Source organism: Arachis ipaensis, chromosome B1 (assembly GCF_059453495.1).
Source record: "Arachis ipaensis isolate K30076 ecotype BB chromosome B1, ASM5945349v1, whole genome shotgun sequence".
Classification (NCBI taxonomy): Eukaryota; Viridiplantae; Streptophyta; class Magnoliopsida; order Fabales; family Fabaceae; genus Arachis; species Arachis ipaensis.
The window spans coordinates 151,119,057-151,135,717 of record NC_142436.1 but is presented as its reverse complement, the minus strand read 5'-3'; the positions used below and the strand labels follow the sequence as shown (position 1 = coordinate 151,135,717).

The following is a 16,661-nucleotide window of genomic DNA, read 5'->3' as shown; positions in this document are numbered from 1 at the left end:
TATAGCAAAGTTATTATCTACCATTAACAATAATTATATATATAATTTTTTGATCTATTTTCTTTAATTTTTTTCTTTTCTTGTTTCATGTAGTGAAAAATAGTTAAAATATTTTTAATTCAATATCTATAATTTCATATTCATAACATTCATACTTTTATATATATAATGTTCATAATTAATAAATTTTTATAATTAATATTACCTAATTTTAAGATATATATTTTTTAAATTATCTACATATGCATTAATAGATAATAATTTTAAATTATTTTAATATTTTTTAATTAATATTTATATGTATATTTATTTATTAATTTATTTTAATTTGATTAGTTAATAATTATTCAATAATTTATTTCATAATTTTCTTTCCTATTTTATTTTTATTTTTTATTTTATAATATATAATCTATATATAAAAATATGAGTTGTATAGTAAAATTATTAAAATATCTCTAATTTAACATCCATAATTTTATATATATAATATCAATAACTTTAAAAATATAACATCTATAGTTCACGGATTGAAATTGATTTGTTATTTATTATTTATTTTTTTATTTTGCAGGTCATAAAATAAACCAACAATTTTTTTTATGTTCGTTTTTTATTTTCAATAAATTGACACTAACGAGTTTGAGATTCTAGATTTTTTTTATCAGAGTTGCTACACATTCAAGTATTTTTTTATCCAAGTTCATCTAAGTAGGTCCAACACCAACAAAAATCACTCTCATTAAAAGAGCTCGCTTCTTCTTCTTCCTCTCACGTCCGCTGCTTCTTCTCTGTTTCTTTCTCCTTCTCCTCCTCTTCTTCCAAATTCGCGCAGGTTCTTCTTCTTCCCTTCTTCTTCTCTTCCTCTTTCTTCTTCTTCTTCTTCTTCCAAATTTGCACACGAAGGTTTTCTTCTTCTCCTCCTATTTCTTCTCTTCCTCCTCCTTCTCCTTCTCCTTTTTTAACGTCATCACTAATAACACTAACATTTGCAAACGTCCTTATTATTTCTGATTTTTTCTGTTGTCTTCATTAAATAATTTCAGTTTATTTTTTAATTTATTTCGGTTCATTTATGTGTTAATTTCGATTCACTTGATGCTGTTGGGAAGTATTGACCAAATTTTTTATTCACAAGTGAACCGAAATTAACACACAAATGAATTGAAATTAATTCACAAATTAACCAAAATAAACTAAAAAATGAATTGAAATTATTTAACGATGGCACCAAAGAAAATCATAACCAATAAAGATGTTAGCAAAATGTTAGTGTTGTTCGTGATGACCATAACAAAAGAGGAGAATAAGAAGAAGAATCTGCGTGCGCGAAAAAGAAAAACAAAATTAAATCGTGAACAAAAACACATTCAAATCCATCAAGTGATTTTGCAGCATTATGTGTTTCTTTTTCTTTATTTGATTAGATGAACAAGAAAAGAAAAGAAGATCGAACATGAGAAGTTTGGGATTTTTTTTTCTTGTTTCTTCTTTTCTGTTTGATTTTTTTTTCTCTTTTTCTTGATTTTATTCCTCTCAAAATAGTGAAACAAAAAGAATCATAAAAAATAATTCACTCAGAAATGAATAGAAATTATATTCAGAAATGAACTGAAATCATTAAGTAATTTCAGTTCATTCTAAATATAATTTCAGTTTATTTCTGAATATAATTTCGGTTCATTTCTGTTTTACACAATTCAAAACTCTTCATCCTCATCTTCTACTACTTTTTCATCAGGGAGAGAAGGAGAAAAAAAAAATACAGCAGTAACCACAACAAAAGAATGACGATAAGGAAAAAATACGCGAAAAAAAAAGGAGGAGAATGAGGAGGAGGAAGAACGTGAAGAAGAAGAAGATGTAGCATCAGGGAGAAGAAGAAGCGTGAGAAAAGAAGAAAGTGGAAAAAGCGCATGACTTAAAATCACTTGGATAAACTTGGATGTTAAAATTGTTTGAATATGCAGAATATCTTTTTTTTAATAAAATGTGTTGTTGTGGTAATTTGAAAATATTTTTTAAGATTAATCACATAAGAATTTAAAACTTTTATTTGAAATAAAAATTATATAATTGTTAACGTAATAAACTAATAATGAAGGTGAAATTTTTGCGATTTGATTGTCATAAAATTTGAAATAATTTTTGGTGTAACTAAATCAAAGAAGATATTTATAAAAAGAAAATTAATTGTATTAATTAATTAAAAAAAGTTATTTATACTTTCTTATAAGTGAAAATATAAGTAAGTATATACTTTTATTTATTGTTTGTGATTTATGGTTACTGTAGCATTACTCAAGTCGCACAATGTGGGCAAAGGATTGTTGTATTTCAAAGTTCAAACCAAGTTAATGCTCCATTAAGCAAAGGGAGATGAAAAGTATTTTGCAAGAAAATAAAAGATCCAATTGCTACAAGAAAATAAAATACAAAAATATTTCACATGAATAAACAAATCTTTTGTATACACATCCTTTTAGGGAAAATGCAAATTGCATAGCCTTAAGGGAAAAAAAATTAAATAAAACAATGAATCAAATAGCACACATGATAACAGAGATCCTTTTCCCAAAAAATAAAAAAAACGATCCTCCATTAACAAGCATGCATCTATATACTCCTGAATCTGAGGAATCCCAAAAAGTTAAACTCATGAATCATGGAGAAATCAACTCAAAGCTGTGCTCTCTGTGGTAACGTAGCTGCAAGGAGATTTGCCTCTCCATACGAAGTTGCTTTCTGAAATTAGCTATGAACATCTCTGCTCTTCTATCAATATCATCTTCATCCGCGGATGGATAGCTTATAGTCCTCTGAAGCCCAGGCCCAGGCCCACGCGAAGGCGAACCTTCCGAATCCGTTTCATTATCCGAAGAACAAATCTTCAGTCCAGGTGGATCATTGAAACTAAGATGCCTTTTGCCTAGTGAAGAAGCGCGGCGGATGAGGGATGCGGCATGCCATGTGCGGCTGATAATGGTGGAGCTTAGCAGAAACCTCACCTTCTGCACCGCCCTCTTAAGGCGGCTTAACAAAGACTGCTGCTTCTTCTGCTTCTGTTCGCTCATTTTACTCATCTATGTTGTGGTTGTGGTAGGTAGAAAATGATTAAGATGGTGCCTGGAAGATTAATTTATAGGAATGGCAAGTTAGGGGAGTTTGATAATTTGATTTTTTTCTTATAATGGAGATTATTAAGCTAAGAAACTTGTTAGGAAAGTAGTGTTATGCTACAACACATAGTTTAGTTTCGTGACGAAATTAATCACTCTGTAACCGTGTTATTAGCCTGATGGAAACTTTGTATCTTTTTGACATATCCAGCATGGTCAAAGGTTTGATTGGTACTTTCTCGCTTGTCTCCTAAGTCACAAGCTTATTTCGTGCTCATTGACACAGTCAAAGCTGATTGTAATTTTATAATGGGAGAGGAATCATCATCATATGAGTATATATATGACTCTTCTGCAATCATCTTAACCTTAGTTTTTTCCTTATCTGGTATAATTGGTTTGTTTGAATTAGTAAATTCCTTTAAGGGGAAACTTTCGCATCAAAGAATATTATGATAAGTCGATAAATAAATTACTATCGGGTGGAAGTAAAGCTTAGCTGTCAACATGACACGGTCTTTTCTTTGTGGCAGCCGCTTGAGCTTGTCCGGTTCCAAATTTTCAATCCTAACTCCTATGACTCCCTTTTTTTTTTTTGGGGACGGTTTAAGGTGGTAGATTTTTTTTTTACTCTTGGGCTAGCCCATGAATTCAACCCGAACACCCAACCCACCCTGACCCAGAACCCGGTTTCCTATTCTAAGCTCCTAAGTCCTAACACAGAGATGTAACTAACTCAAGCTATCTCATGGCGCAGTCCAGACCTTGGATCAATGGCAGCATCACCTGTCGTGCTGGGAGCTTCACCCAAGTTTGAATCCTCAATGAAAAATATAGAACCCATGTTAGTAATAGTAGTATGTGTGTAAGGAATATAGAGACTGCCCCTTTAATCTTTTTGTTTTATCTTCGACCCTTAGATCCCAACACATACTTTGCAGTTTGCACATTTTGCTTCTAGTCTTTTCTTTCCATCATGGGTTTTTCTTTTTTTGTTGTAGAAGTTGGTCAACTTTGACTAGCCTACACTAATTCATTTTGTACAGGAAAGGAAAATAAATAGAATGGCCCATAAAAATCAAAGAGGAATTTTTTGTGCCAATATCAATTTTTTTTTTATCTAAATTGTCTAAAAATAAAGATTGCATTAACTTGGAAGGGCATACATCATGTCAATTATACTATCCAAGTGCCTCGCTGGCCGCTCCACACTATGCTCTTAATTAATTAACAATTCCGTTACGTTACCAACAGTATTTCTGTCAATATCTGTCAATTTTAATTGGACTGAACTCTAAACCCACTTAATTTCAAAAGCCACATCCCCAATTAATCTAAATTAATCCCAATTTCACTAGTTTACCACACTAATCCTAGTTTACCCTTTTGTTGTTACCGTGGACACACTTCCCCAACTCCTATATCATTTTTCAGCGCCGCATACCCATCAGCCCTGTCGACAGGTCTTCTCGGCGCCGCCTCCGCCTGCCACCTGCGCAGCCCAAGTTGCTCTGTTCACCCGCAAGGACGCCGTCGTCTTCAACACCACAACACAACCCCACCGCTGCTGCTACTCATGGAGGTCGACGCCACCAATGCTGGTTCTCACAGAGGTTGATGTTGCCGCGGAAGCCCTTCTCGTCTGAAGGCGTCGATGACGCATTGCCTTCTCCAAGCTGCAACAGCAATCACGTATGTGTCCACGCCGCCCTGCTGCGTTTAGCCGCCGACCGTCGCACGCCACTCTCTGCAATCATCCCAGTGTTCTCCAATTGGTTAGTATATTGTTAGGGTTTTAAGTAACAGTAGCTGTTTCAATTTTGGTATTCATATTTCTTATGTGATGCTCCTGATTTTTGTTGGATTCATGGATTTTTCATTGATTTTAGTTGGATGTTTCTTCTGAAATAGTTTCATACAATTTCCTTGTAACTTTTTTTTTGAATTGCAGTTCATTGAGCTCCTTTAGTTCATGCTTATTTTAATGGGAATATAATGATATGTATATTGATTTTAAGGTCAAATTTTGATTCTGAACTTTCATGTCATGTAATTTCATTTAATTTCCATTTACTACTATGTGTTTGTTACTTGGTTATATGTATCTTTAGTGTAACTTTGCTATTTTTAGCTATATGCTATGATGAGTTTATTGGCTTTTTAGTTATATGCTACAATGGAAACAACATAGAATTGGATTTACCAAAAATCTATCATTACTAAACACTAATTCCCTATGATTGTGTGCCTGCTATAGTTCAGGGATGTGAAGAGCAATAACATATTGCTTGATCATGAGTTTAGGCCTCATGCAGCGAATTTTGGGCTTGCTAAGACCTTGCAGCGTGAGGCAGGTGACAGAGATGCTGGTGCTGGTGCCAGTGCCATGTCCAGAGTTCCTGGATCATATGAATACATTGCCCCGGGTAAGTTCTTTGGTAGATTTTTGGGTATTATTCAAATGGAATGACAACACCATTCAAGGAGAAGTAATGACCATCATGAATCATGATAAATATCTAGCAGCTTAGTTTAGACTATTGAGATGTGTCAATTTAAGTTAAGGTTCAAGTTATTTGTTTTGGGAAGCTTTATTGCTAATATCTACCTAATTGATCCACTTGCAGAGTATGCTTATACGCTCTATATGCTTATGATGAGATGTTGAATTAGTCATAAATGGCTAGTCTTTGTTTATAACTATGAAGAATTTATTCTATTGTTGATTTAGGAGCAAAGCTTATAAATGATTGATCACATGGTGCTTGACATGAATTCCTAAGAGAAGGCTTGTTCTAATTTTTCGGGAGATGCATAGATGGAATGAAAAGAAACAAAAGCTTGTGCAGTATAGAAAATTCTTTGATAAGATCCTTGCCTCACCTGTTCTTACAAATAATGAGATGCTCAAAAAACTTGTTGAAAGCCAACTTGTATGTTCTTTAGGAACAAGGAGTAGAATGTCATAACATTTCTTTGTGTCCTTTAAATTCATTTAGGCAGAAATTGTACTAGCTTAGTAGATCCATTATTTTTTGTTAAATTATTCTATTATAGTTTCTTAAGATGCTTTGTTTGATTAATTAGCATACAAGGAGAAGTTGTTAGAAATGAAGACGGCAGAGATATTTAATTTTTTTGATATGTTAAAGATGCTTCTCCAGATGATATCTTTTTACTTTTGTTAAACACTTGTTTTGTTTTATCCGGTTAATACTTGGATGTGTCTTCTATTTAAAATTTGTTTGGATGTGTCTTTAATGAATGTGTCTTTTGTTGGAAGTGTTTTTAATGGATGTGTCTTCTATTTAAAACTTATTTGAATGTGTCTTCTGTTTAGAACATCGATGTTGCTTTTCAAGACTAGTGAACTTTCTTTGGTTATCTCTCGTAAAAAAAAATTTAAGTGTAAAGTTGCCTTCTCTGTTAAGACATTGATATGTCTTTTTACATTTGTTAAACACTTGTTTTGTTTTAACCGACTAATGTTTGGATGTGTCTTTAATTGTTAGATGTGTCCTTAATAGATGTCTCTTGTGTTTCAAACTTCTTTGGCTGTGTCTGTGATGGATGTGTCTTTTTGTTTAAAACTTGATTGGATATGTCATTAATTTCATAACTACTTAAAATCAGGTAAGATTTAATTCGTTCTGACGCACTTAATCTAATCTTTGAATACAAGCTACTCCTACCTTTAGCAAAGAGGACCAACTTTTGATCAAGACCACAAAAATAAATAAGAAATAAATAATGATTTGTCATATAATCTGAACATAATTAACTACAACCCAAAGTTCGATGTTTATGAAACTAAACAATAAATTTTAAATTTGAGAAGAATATTATGTCATATTCTAAGGTTGATAATACACGAGCAAACATCATGTATGAATAAAAGGCTTATAAGCAACACCACTATACATTATAGTTGGCATCTAATTTCGTCAAAATATTGACAGCTTTACAATTACCTATGCAAAAAGCAAAAAATTTGACATAAAGGATTTAATTAACATTTTAAAACAAATCAATTAGTTATTATTTTGGTCAGTCTCAGCATCAAAAGGCACCACAGGGTCTTCATATGGATTAGAATGTCTTGATCTATCTGCTTCAGTTGTCCCTCCCAACATATAATCCACTAATATAGATAAGAAAATTAAATTTGAAGGTTAGTAATTTATGTAATTAAGCACCAACTATATTCCAGAACTAAGAAACATAATCATCAACCTGAATCACTTATCTTCATACCAAAATGAGTCGGACTCCTTAAGCAACAACCAAGTTTCAAATTTTATTTATTATTTGATGGAATATGAATTTAATTTAAATAAAATTTATATTATATTTAATAATAGATAAAATATCATGAATAGAGAGATAACATTATTGCATAACTGTAGTTCTACAGAATTTCCACAATTTGTTTGTAAGTGGTTCCACTTGAGCTTCTATCTAATAGATCTTTTTAACATATTTTTTATCTTTTTAATTAACTTTTTTTTATTAGACCCAAATAGAAGAACCTTCTTATCAAATACTATTAGACAGTGTTTGAAAAGCTCATCTCTAAAAATAATATAAAGAAATAAAGTTGGACAGAAACGGTTCAATAATTTAGCAATTAATGGAAATGCATCTTTGAAAAAATTAAAGAAATTGCTCCTTCATTCATGACCTCATGTGTGATAACATTATTCTTAATATTTTGTACAAGAGAAAGTAATTAAAGTAATTATCAGAAATTAGATTCATGGTTTTATGGCAACTGTTTATCTTTCAACTTAAGCAGAAGAATATACTTATATCATAGAAAGATTTTAATATTATAAAGCTTAAAACATGATAAAAAAGATTTTTCTAACATTTATGTCACAAACTATAAGTAAATGCACCTAACTATAATTACCTCTTTATTATAAATGATACTTTTTAGTACATCAGCAAGAATTTGCAACATTTGTAGCATGTTTATCCTATCTCTTTATCTGTCTTCATTGGTCATTAGTTGAGAAAAAACTTGGCTAGAACTTATGTCAGGACAAGAATCTGATGAGAATTCTTATCTACCTTTTCGTGCAATATTTCAAAAGTAACGTAAAAATTCCTTATATATATATATGGTACACAAGCCTTCATTGGATTATATATCTCAAAAAACTTGTTTTCAAAATAATATTTAAGCTTCGTGAATAATAAATAATGTCTTATCATTTTTGTTAACATCATCCTACTGTTGTTCACATTAATTATTTCGTTCGTAAGAGTCCAAATCTAATTATTGATTTGGAAGAATAAAAGAAAAAACAAAGAACTCAGGATAAGTATCATGCATACCTATGCTCTATTAATGGGTTGGACACATGTTACCCTTGAGTAGTAGTTTCCCTCTATCCCAGTTTATTTGCTATATAATCCTCGATCACCTACTTTTCATATCAAACTGAACCAAATTCACAACAAACTTAGGAGAAATCTCTGATCACGCAAGAAACTGCTCATGCTCAGTATAGTAAACAGAAACAATTAAAGACTTAAAGTTATTAAAGCCACACCTTAATTAATTATCATATAAATAACACTTGCAACGAACAAAACCCACTCTTAGCTTCCTTCACACCAGAAAGAAAAAAGATGGAACCAACAAGAAACCTTGATCATCATCACGGTGGTGACCATCACTTTATTTTCCGTTCCAAGTTGCCCGACATTTACATCCCAACCCACCTCCCTCTCCACACTTACTGCTTTCAGAATCTCTCCCACTTCAAGGACCGTCCTTGCCTCATCAACGCCACCACCGGCGATACTTTCACCTACGCCGCCGTCGAACTAACCGCCAGAAAAGTCGCCGCCGGACTCAACAACCTAGGTGTTCGTCAAGGCGACGTCATCCTCCTCCTCCTCCAGAACTGCCACCAGTTTGTCTTCGCCTTCCTTGGCGCCTCCTACCGTGGCGCCATCGTCACCACCGCCAACCCGTTCTACACCCCCGCCGAGGTCGCCAAGCAGGCCACCGCCTCCGCTGCTAAGCTCATAATAACTCAGTCGTCCTTCGTCGACAAGGTAAAGGATCTGGCCAGGGACAAACACATCAAGGTCGTGTGCATCGACGCGCCGCCGCAGGGGTGCCTTGACTTCTCGGAGCTAACGGAGGCGGATGAGGGCGACATCCCTGCCGTCAAAATCTGCCCGGATGATGTAGTTGCGCTACCGTATTCGTCCGGCACGACGGGGCTCCCAAAAGGGGTGATGCTAACACACAAAGGGTTAGTGACGAGCGTGGCGCAGCAGGTGGACGGAGAGAACCCCAATTTGTACATTAAGCGCGACGATGTGGTGGTTTGCGTGCTTCCGCTGTTCCACATTTACTCGCTGAATTCGGTTCTGCTGTGCGGGCTTCGAGTAGGGGCTGCAATCGTAATAATGCACAAGTTTGAGGTGGTGGGGCTGCTTCAAGTGGTTGAGAAGCACAGGGTGAGCGTTGCGCCATTAGTGCCTCCGATCGTTCTGGCGATAGTAAAGAGCGGGGAGGTGACACGCTACGACTTATCGTCCATTCGGATGGTGATGTCCGGTGCGGCCCCATTGGGTAAGGACCTTCACGATGCTTTCAGGGACATGCTTCCTAATGCCACCTTTGGTCAGGTACTGTCAATAAAAAAAAAAATTAAAAATTTAAAAATTTTAACTCTATCTTTATGTGCAGATGATGGTGGAAACTCAGGTTAAGTAAACTTTACGTGAAGTTGATACTTGAGGGCCGTTAAATGATTTGATTGATTTGACTAAATTTTCATCCAACGGCTCTTACGTATCAACTTCAAGTAAAGTCGACTTCACTTGAGTTTTCATCGTAGATGATAGATTATAATCATTAAATAATTTGTTATGTTTAATTAAATTATCATTTAACAACTCTCGGTTATCAATTTTATTTAAAGTTAACTGCATTTTTAACTATTTTTTATATATTCTTTTTAATTTTATCCGAAAATAATTTGATATGACACCTTCCCTAACCATTTCTTTGCCCTACCAGAAATTATTGCATGATGTTATTATGAATTATGATGTAGACCTTTCTCTATCCTCAATTATTTTACATCCCAGATATAAAATAAAAAACTGAATGTTACAGTGCCTAAAAATAGTGTCTATCTATTAAAAAAAAATTAAAAATTAATATTTAATTTAAAAGATATAAAAATAAATTATTTTTAAAAAATTTAAAATTTATCAAAAAAATAAGTTAAACAAAAATTAAGCAACAATTAATAAATTATAGAATTGGCCAAATAAAAATTAGATTTTCAGGAAATAGCAAATTAAAACCTTTATTTTACTTAAAATAGCACGCTTTTAGCTAGAAAAGGAACTGTGTTATTTAGATTTTTTTTTTTATCAATAATAGGCTTATCATTGTAATTACTTTTTAGTGAGAGTACATAGTATATAAGGTGTAATAACTCAATAAATATTTTTTAAGAAAATTTTTCATTTTCTTAAACAATGAGAAGAACTTATTTTTCTCCATCTCTTAATCCCTTTTGGTTCATCAAACCATCAACATCACAGCTTGAACAGCTTAGGGTATGAGATTTTCTTCATGGTGCGGTGAGCGTGGAAAGCAATCAAGCTATGAATCAAATAAAAAAAAGTTGTGAATTAAGATCCGATCTAATTTTACCATTTTCTTTCTATCCCTAATTTTTCTTTCGACATTTTCTTTTCCCATTCTTATTTCTTCCTTCAAACTTATCCAATAGAGTTTGATAAGAGGTTATTTCGCAAGATTCTTTCTTGGTGAACATAGCTGTTCCGATCAACGAGTTAGAAGGAAGAAGATCTATCCTTATTACTCTGTGATTCATTGATTTCTCAAAATGGCGAATATGATAAACAGATCTTCCTATTGTAGAGATTGTGGAGCTACATTGCCATGTTCTCATGGTAACAAGCAAGGCCATACAGAAAAGGTATGCTATAAGAAGCATGGGTACTCCTCCCATTTCTATCAACGGCAACATAACACCACCATCAATCATGTGATCACTGAGGGGCATGATATACTCAGTGACAAACAATTCTAACTCAATTGTCTCAAAGAGAACACTGAAATATCAAGATCTGGGTTTACTCTAGAGCAAAGATTTGTCTTGTTAGAATTGATTAAAGACAAAAGTGTGCAGCAACAACCTCATAATACAAATCAAATTTTAACTAATTTCATTCAGACTTCCATTCCAGGTAAAACCATTGCATTACATTTTAATGCGAGAATTATGAGAATTATCACTCTAAAATCTGCACTATGGGCCATTGACTCTTATATAACAGATCATGTGACTTTTGACTTAAAAAATTTTGCAAGCTTTTAAAATATTGCTCCAATCAATGTGATATTGTCAAATGGGACCAAAACTGTTAGCACTATCATTGACACAATCACATTTTCTAAAAAATTTTTTCTCAAAAATGTTTTATATATTTTTTTTTATTTTAAACTAATCTCTATCTCAAAGTTAACCTCAAACTTACATCGTCAACTGTTAATCAATGATAAATGTTGTGAGATACAAGATCGATCTACATCAAAGGTGATTAGCATTGCTAAGTGTATAGAAGGTTATATACAATGAATAGAGAATCAATTTTTATTTAATTAATAATGCGCTACGAAAAGAGAAAGGGGAAGAGAAAGAGAGAAAAAGAAAACTAGGTGCCAAAAGTTTTCTAAATTATGAGTGTTGAAAGACTTTTGATAAAGAAACGTAATGTGATTGCTATAGTCATTGGGACAGATGAGTAAGCAAAGGCAACAAAAAGTAACTACACAGACACAAAAATTAAATGTATGAACAGCCTTTAGGTCTTAGGATCGGTAAATCCGGTGTGTCCTTGATGAGCGAGCAATGTTACGAAATTACCCTCGCTCAACACAATAAGCATGATAAGATTATTAGAGCGTGTGTGCATGCAGGGTTATGGGATGACGGAAGCAGGTCCGGTGCTTTCGATGTGCTTAGCGTTTGCAAAGGAACCTTTTGAGGTGATATCATCAGGTGCGTGCGGGACCGTCGTAAGAAACGCAGAGATGAAGATTGTAGATCCTCTCACTGCTGCTTCCCTCCCCAGAAATCATGCCGGTGAGATTTGCATCAGAGGCAACCAGATTATGAAAGGTACAATGTCGTCTCGTAGGAGGAAAAATGTCATTTTTATGCCCAATCACATACATATTCAATAGAAACTTATTCTGTTCATGTATTTCTTGTGACCTATCTTCTTGAGTGTGAAACTGATCATAAACAGAATAAGTTGGAAAGAGTTCAAATAACACATCAATATTCTTATTAGAAAGTCAACAAGACTGTATATATATAGATAGGTGAAACTTAAATATAGTTGTGACATAATGTTATGGATGGGTAGGTTACTTAAACGACCCTAAGGCGACAGAAGATACCATAGACAAAGAGGGATGGTTGCACACGGGTGATATAGGATATATCGACGACAACGATGAGCTATTCATCGTTGACCGCTTAAAGGAGTTGATCAAATACAAAGGATTTCAAGTGGCTCCCGCTGAGCTCGAAGCTATGTTGATTTCTCACCCTAACCTTTCCGATGCAGCTGTTATAGCGTAAGTTCTATGTATGTACATAGATATATAGATAGATTCCCCATATTATTTGGAGTGTTAGAGTGAGTAACTTTTGTGTTTTGTAACCATCAATTAGTCATCGATAATATTTTTAATGGTGTGAGATTACATCCAATAGTAGGAGATCATTCACTTTTTTTTTTTTATGGTTAAGTGCTGGCCACAAAACACAAAAGTTGCTGGCTCATAGACTTTCCCTTATTTGTTTTCATAATTATTGTAACAACCGGAACGTTACATTAATTGGTTTCAGCATGAAAGATGAGGCAGCAGGAGAGGTTCCTGTTGCATTTGTTGTAAGATCAAACGCGTCTAAGATATCGGAGGATGAAATCAAGCTATATATCTCAAAGCAGGTAATTGAGGAATGAAATACACAAATTACCCTTGAGCACTTTATTTGGTTGATTTTTTATTTTATTTTTTGTGACAGGTTGTATTTTACAAGAGAATCAACAAAGTTTTCTTTGTGGATTCAATCCCAAAGGCACCGTCAGGTAAGATTTTACGAAAACACCTCAGAGCAAGGCTTGCATCTGGCCTTGAAATTTAGTCCCAATTAGAAAGTTTTATGACACGGCCCAAACTACTTGTGCATATTGGAGGCCCAATCTATTTTGTTTTCCTTTGTCACTAGCCACGGTGGCCCACTATTACAAAAGACACCGAACAATCCGTTTTTGGGTATTCTTCTTTTATCTCGAGTCTGTAACATAAAGCTTCCAAAAAGCAAAAACTATCTGATTTTTCATGTTTGTGTCTCTGTAATCATAAAGTCGTGGTGCCATACCAAAAAGGAGAAGGAAAAGTATAAAAATATATTTGTTATTAATTAAATATATACTTACATTATTTTTAATTAATAAGATAAAAAAAATTCATGTTTAGTCATTAAAAGAATACTAATATTAAAATGATATTTATTATAAAAAGTGTATGCTTAACGGGATGGTATAAGTTATATTTGTAATGATTGCTTGACAAGAATGAAGCTCATACAAGTTGTTTGAGCTGAAATTTCCAACGCTATAAAAGACCAGATTATTAATGTACTATAGTCTATGAATAGAAAGAACCTTTTCATGGGAGCTCTATTTATTATTATGATTTCAATTAAAACATTATCTACGTAGAAACTTTTGTTTTCATGTGAAAGTTGATATTTAAAAATGGTTAGATAATTTAATAAATTTGACTAAATTATTATCTAACGATTTTTAATTATCAACTTCATATAAAAACAATTGCATATGAGTATTTATCTTACCTATATTTAGATTCTTATTTATTATTGTGAATTTAATTAAAAAACTAATTATTTTTAAGTTAATATAATTTTTTTTAAATTATTCTTATATATTAAATTCTAAATTATTCCAATTTTTTAATATTAAATTTTAAATTATAAATTAGTGTATGTTTTCATATTCTGTATGGGATAATATATAAAAATATATAACTTTTTTTATTAAAAAATTAAATTAAACAAAAAGTATATATAGTAATTATTATTATAAATATTTTATAAAGCTATAGTTAAATCAAAGTTTAACTATTTTTAATGTTAAAAATATTAAAAATAATTAGTATTTATCTTAACTCATTTGGATTGGTTGAATAGTAATTATCTCACTTATCTGTTTAAGTAGGTATTAGGAGTTCGAATTTCACATTGTGTATGTAACAATTCATTGACTAGCTAGCAGTAGACCATTAATAAATATAGTTTCAATCTGTAGTGGATTAGTCATCGACCTATAGAGTTAGAATACTGTGAAAATAGTATTTGTCTTTAAAGTAGAATAATTTCTCATTAATAGCAATACTTGTAGAGATTTATCTTTATTAAAATTTATGTGAAACAGTTTTATTTGTTGATATCATATTCATTCTTGAAATCAAAACAATATGATTATTAATGTTGTTACTTATTACAATTTCACATTTTATGACATGATTACTAAATTTCAAAACTTATAGACTTACGCCTTATAAAAACTATTATATTGATTAATATTTCTCGATAACATTATTGAAATACCATCGTTGAATATTAGTTTGTGTGAAGAAAAATCATAATCATTTTTGTTATTTAATATATAATTTATTCTACTGAAAAATAAATTATTATCCCCTAAATTAGTAAATACAATTTTATCAATTTTGTACACTATTTTATCCTGTAATAATTACCATTAAAAAAAGTAAATGATCACATTATCTAACAATACAATTTACAAAATAATTTTTTATTTTAAAGTTAAGTCTGATTAGTAAAATAAAATTTTAAACAATATTTTATTTTCTTATTCGAATTTAAAATTAAATCTAGAATTGATTAACAACTCACATTTTTTAATGAAAAAGTCTAGAAGCCAGCAACTTTTTCAAATTCTGGCTAGCATATAACCAGCAAAGAAAAATAAATCATTGGGTGAAATCTCACACCATTAAAATCATCATTGATAACTATTTGATGGCTACAAATCATAAAAATTGCTGGCTCTAGCACTCATTTTTTTTAATTTTAATAACAAAAAAAATTAATTCGGTGCAAAACATTTTAATAATTTCGTCCTCGGCGCTGTTACTTTTGCTCAGCTTCGTTGGCTGTCGCCATGCCAGTCGTCTTATGAGACTTTGTCTCCATCTTCCCCTTTGCAACAACGCCATCCTCGATGTCATTGCTGGTCGTGCTTCTCGCGCAACTCTTGCTCGCAGGTGTTCTGCCGCTGTGAATGTCATCGTCTGCCCCAGCTGATTTGCTCCTTCATGTAGGCTAGTCCCAGATTTGGATCCTCCAATCGTAGATCTAAATTTATATTTCTGAATTTTTGAATTTGTTGTGATTTTGTATCTGAATTTGATAGATTTCTACTTGAAATTTTGGATTTGGTTGATCCTCATCTTTAAATTTTATTTCACACATTCTTGCTCTAAACCAAGCTTTTATCGTAAATTTTGAATTTTTACATAAAACCTCTCTTTGAATTTAGATTTTTAATGCACTGATAAAATATGGAAGCAATAATTCAAGATACGTGACATGAATACTTTTTACATAAGCCAATAAATTATCATAATATTCTAAAATTGTACCAAATTATTTTTTAATTATGTCGGGTAAACTACCATAAAAGTTAAAAATGATGGTGAATAAAAAACCTATTATATTAGAAAGAATATTGAATAGAAAAAATAAAAGTAAATAAAAAAAGAATTGAATCAAATCAAAAGAGGAAGAGAGAAGATAATTATATTAAGATAAATTCTACTCTACTTTTTCTATAATAATATGTATATTATCCTCTGTGACATGTCATTCTTTAATTGGTTACTATATTAACTATGGTTAAACTATTGATAATTAAATTATAGTCCAAAGTGGGTAATTATATAATTTACTAAAATATAAAAATTCAATCTTTGATTCTTCACCAAATCTGCTCCCAGACAATGAACCCTAATCTTCTGTATCTCCTCTCCCGTTTCGGCACTGTCGTCGTCACCCGAGCATAACCGTGTCATTGGCCTCCCCTGTTCCGGCACCGTTGTCGCCACCCGAGCATAACCGTCTCATTGGGTGCCCCATTCCCTCCGTCTGTCGTGCCATCTCCGTGCTCGAAAGCATCGCCGCCGCCATCGTCACAAGCAGCGCCGCCTTCCTCACGGTATCCTTCCCTCTCACCCAATATTATTATTATCAAGATCGGTACATGGAAGGATAGACTATAAGCATAATTCCTTTGTATTTTTTGGGTACAAATTCTTTTATAGATTTCAATTCAGATGACGTAAATGCTTTGATCTCATTGATTTTTTTAAAGGACTTGCAAGTTGCCGATGAATCTTTAGCTATTGCTGCTTCA

General features: G+C 32.5%; 3 protein-coding genes across 5 annotated transcripts; 2 read left to right on the top strand and 1 right to left on the bottom strand.

The window, feature by feature from the left end:
- Positions 1-2,414: 2,414 nt before the first annotated feature.
- Positions 2,415-3,181, bottom strand: LOC107642259 (cotton fiber protein). Its single transcript, XM_016345554.3, has one exon. The coding sequence runs from the start codon at positions 3,081-3,083 to the stop codon at positions 2,664-2,666; it is 420 nt and encodes a 139-aa protein (XP_016201040.1). The 5' UTR covers positions 3,084-3,181; the 3' UTR covers positions 2,415-2,663.
- A 1,555-nt stretch (positions 3,182-4,736) lies between these two features.
- LOC107642268 (LRR receptor-like serine/threonine-protein kinase HSL2) lies at positions 4,737-5,873 on the top strand. Its single transcript, XM_016345574.3, has 3 exons — positions 4,737-4,894; positions 5,382-5,545; positions 5,851-5,873. Exons 1-3 carry the CDS (start codon positions 4,737-4,739, stop codon positions 5,871-5,873), a joined length of 345 nt encoding a protein of 114 aa, XP_016201060.1.
- Positions 5,874-8,319: 2,446 nt separating this feature from the next.
- On the top strand, positions 8,320-13,679 carry LOC107642252 (4-coumarate--CoA ligase CCL1). Of its 3 annotated transcripts, none has more exons than XR_015902629.1 (5): positions 8,320-9,770; positions 12,106-12,307; positions 12,558-12,782; positions 13,046-13,148; positions 13,226-13,679. XR_015902629.1 is itself a non-coding variant. In XM_016345545.3 (5 exons), the coding sequence occupies exons 1-5, from the start codon at positions 8,757-8,759 to the stop codon at positions 13,343-13,345; spliced, it is 1,653 nt and encodes a 550-aa protein (XP_016201031.1). In that variant the 5' UTR covers positions 8,320-8,756; the 3' UTR covers positions 13,346-13,679. The 3 variants fall into 3 exon arrangements, 2 of the variants coding, with proteins under 2 accessions (XP_016201031.1, XP_016201033.1); XM_016345545.3 differs by having other exon boundaries at positions 12,558-12,771; XM_016345547.3 differs by lacking the exon at positions 13,226-13,679 and having other exon boundaries at positions 13,046-13,180.
- Positions 13,680-16,661: the final 2,982 nt, after the last annotated feature.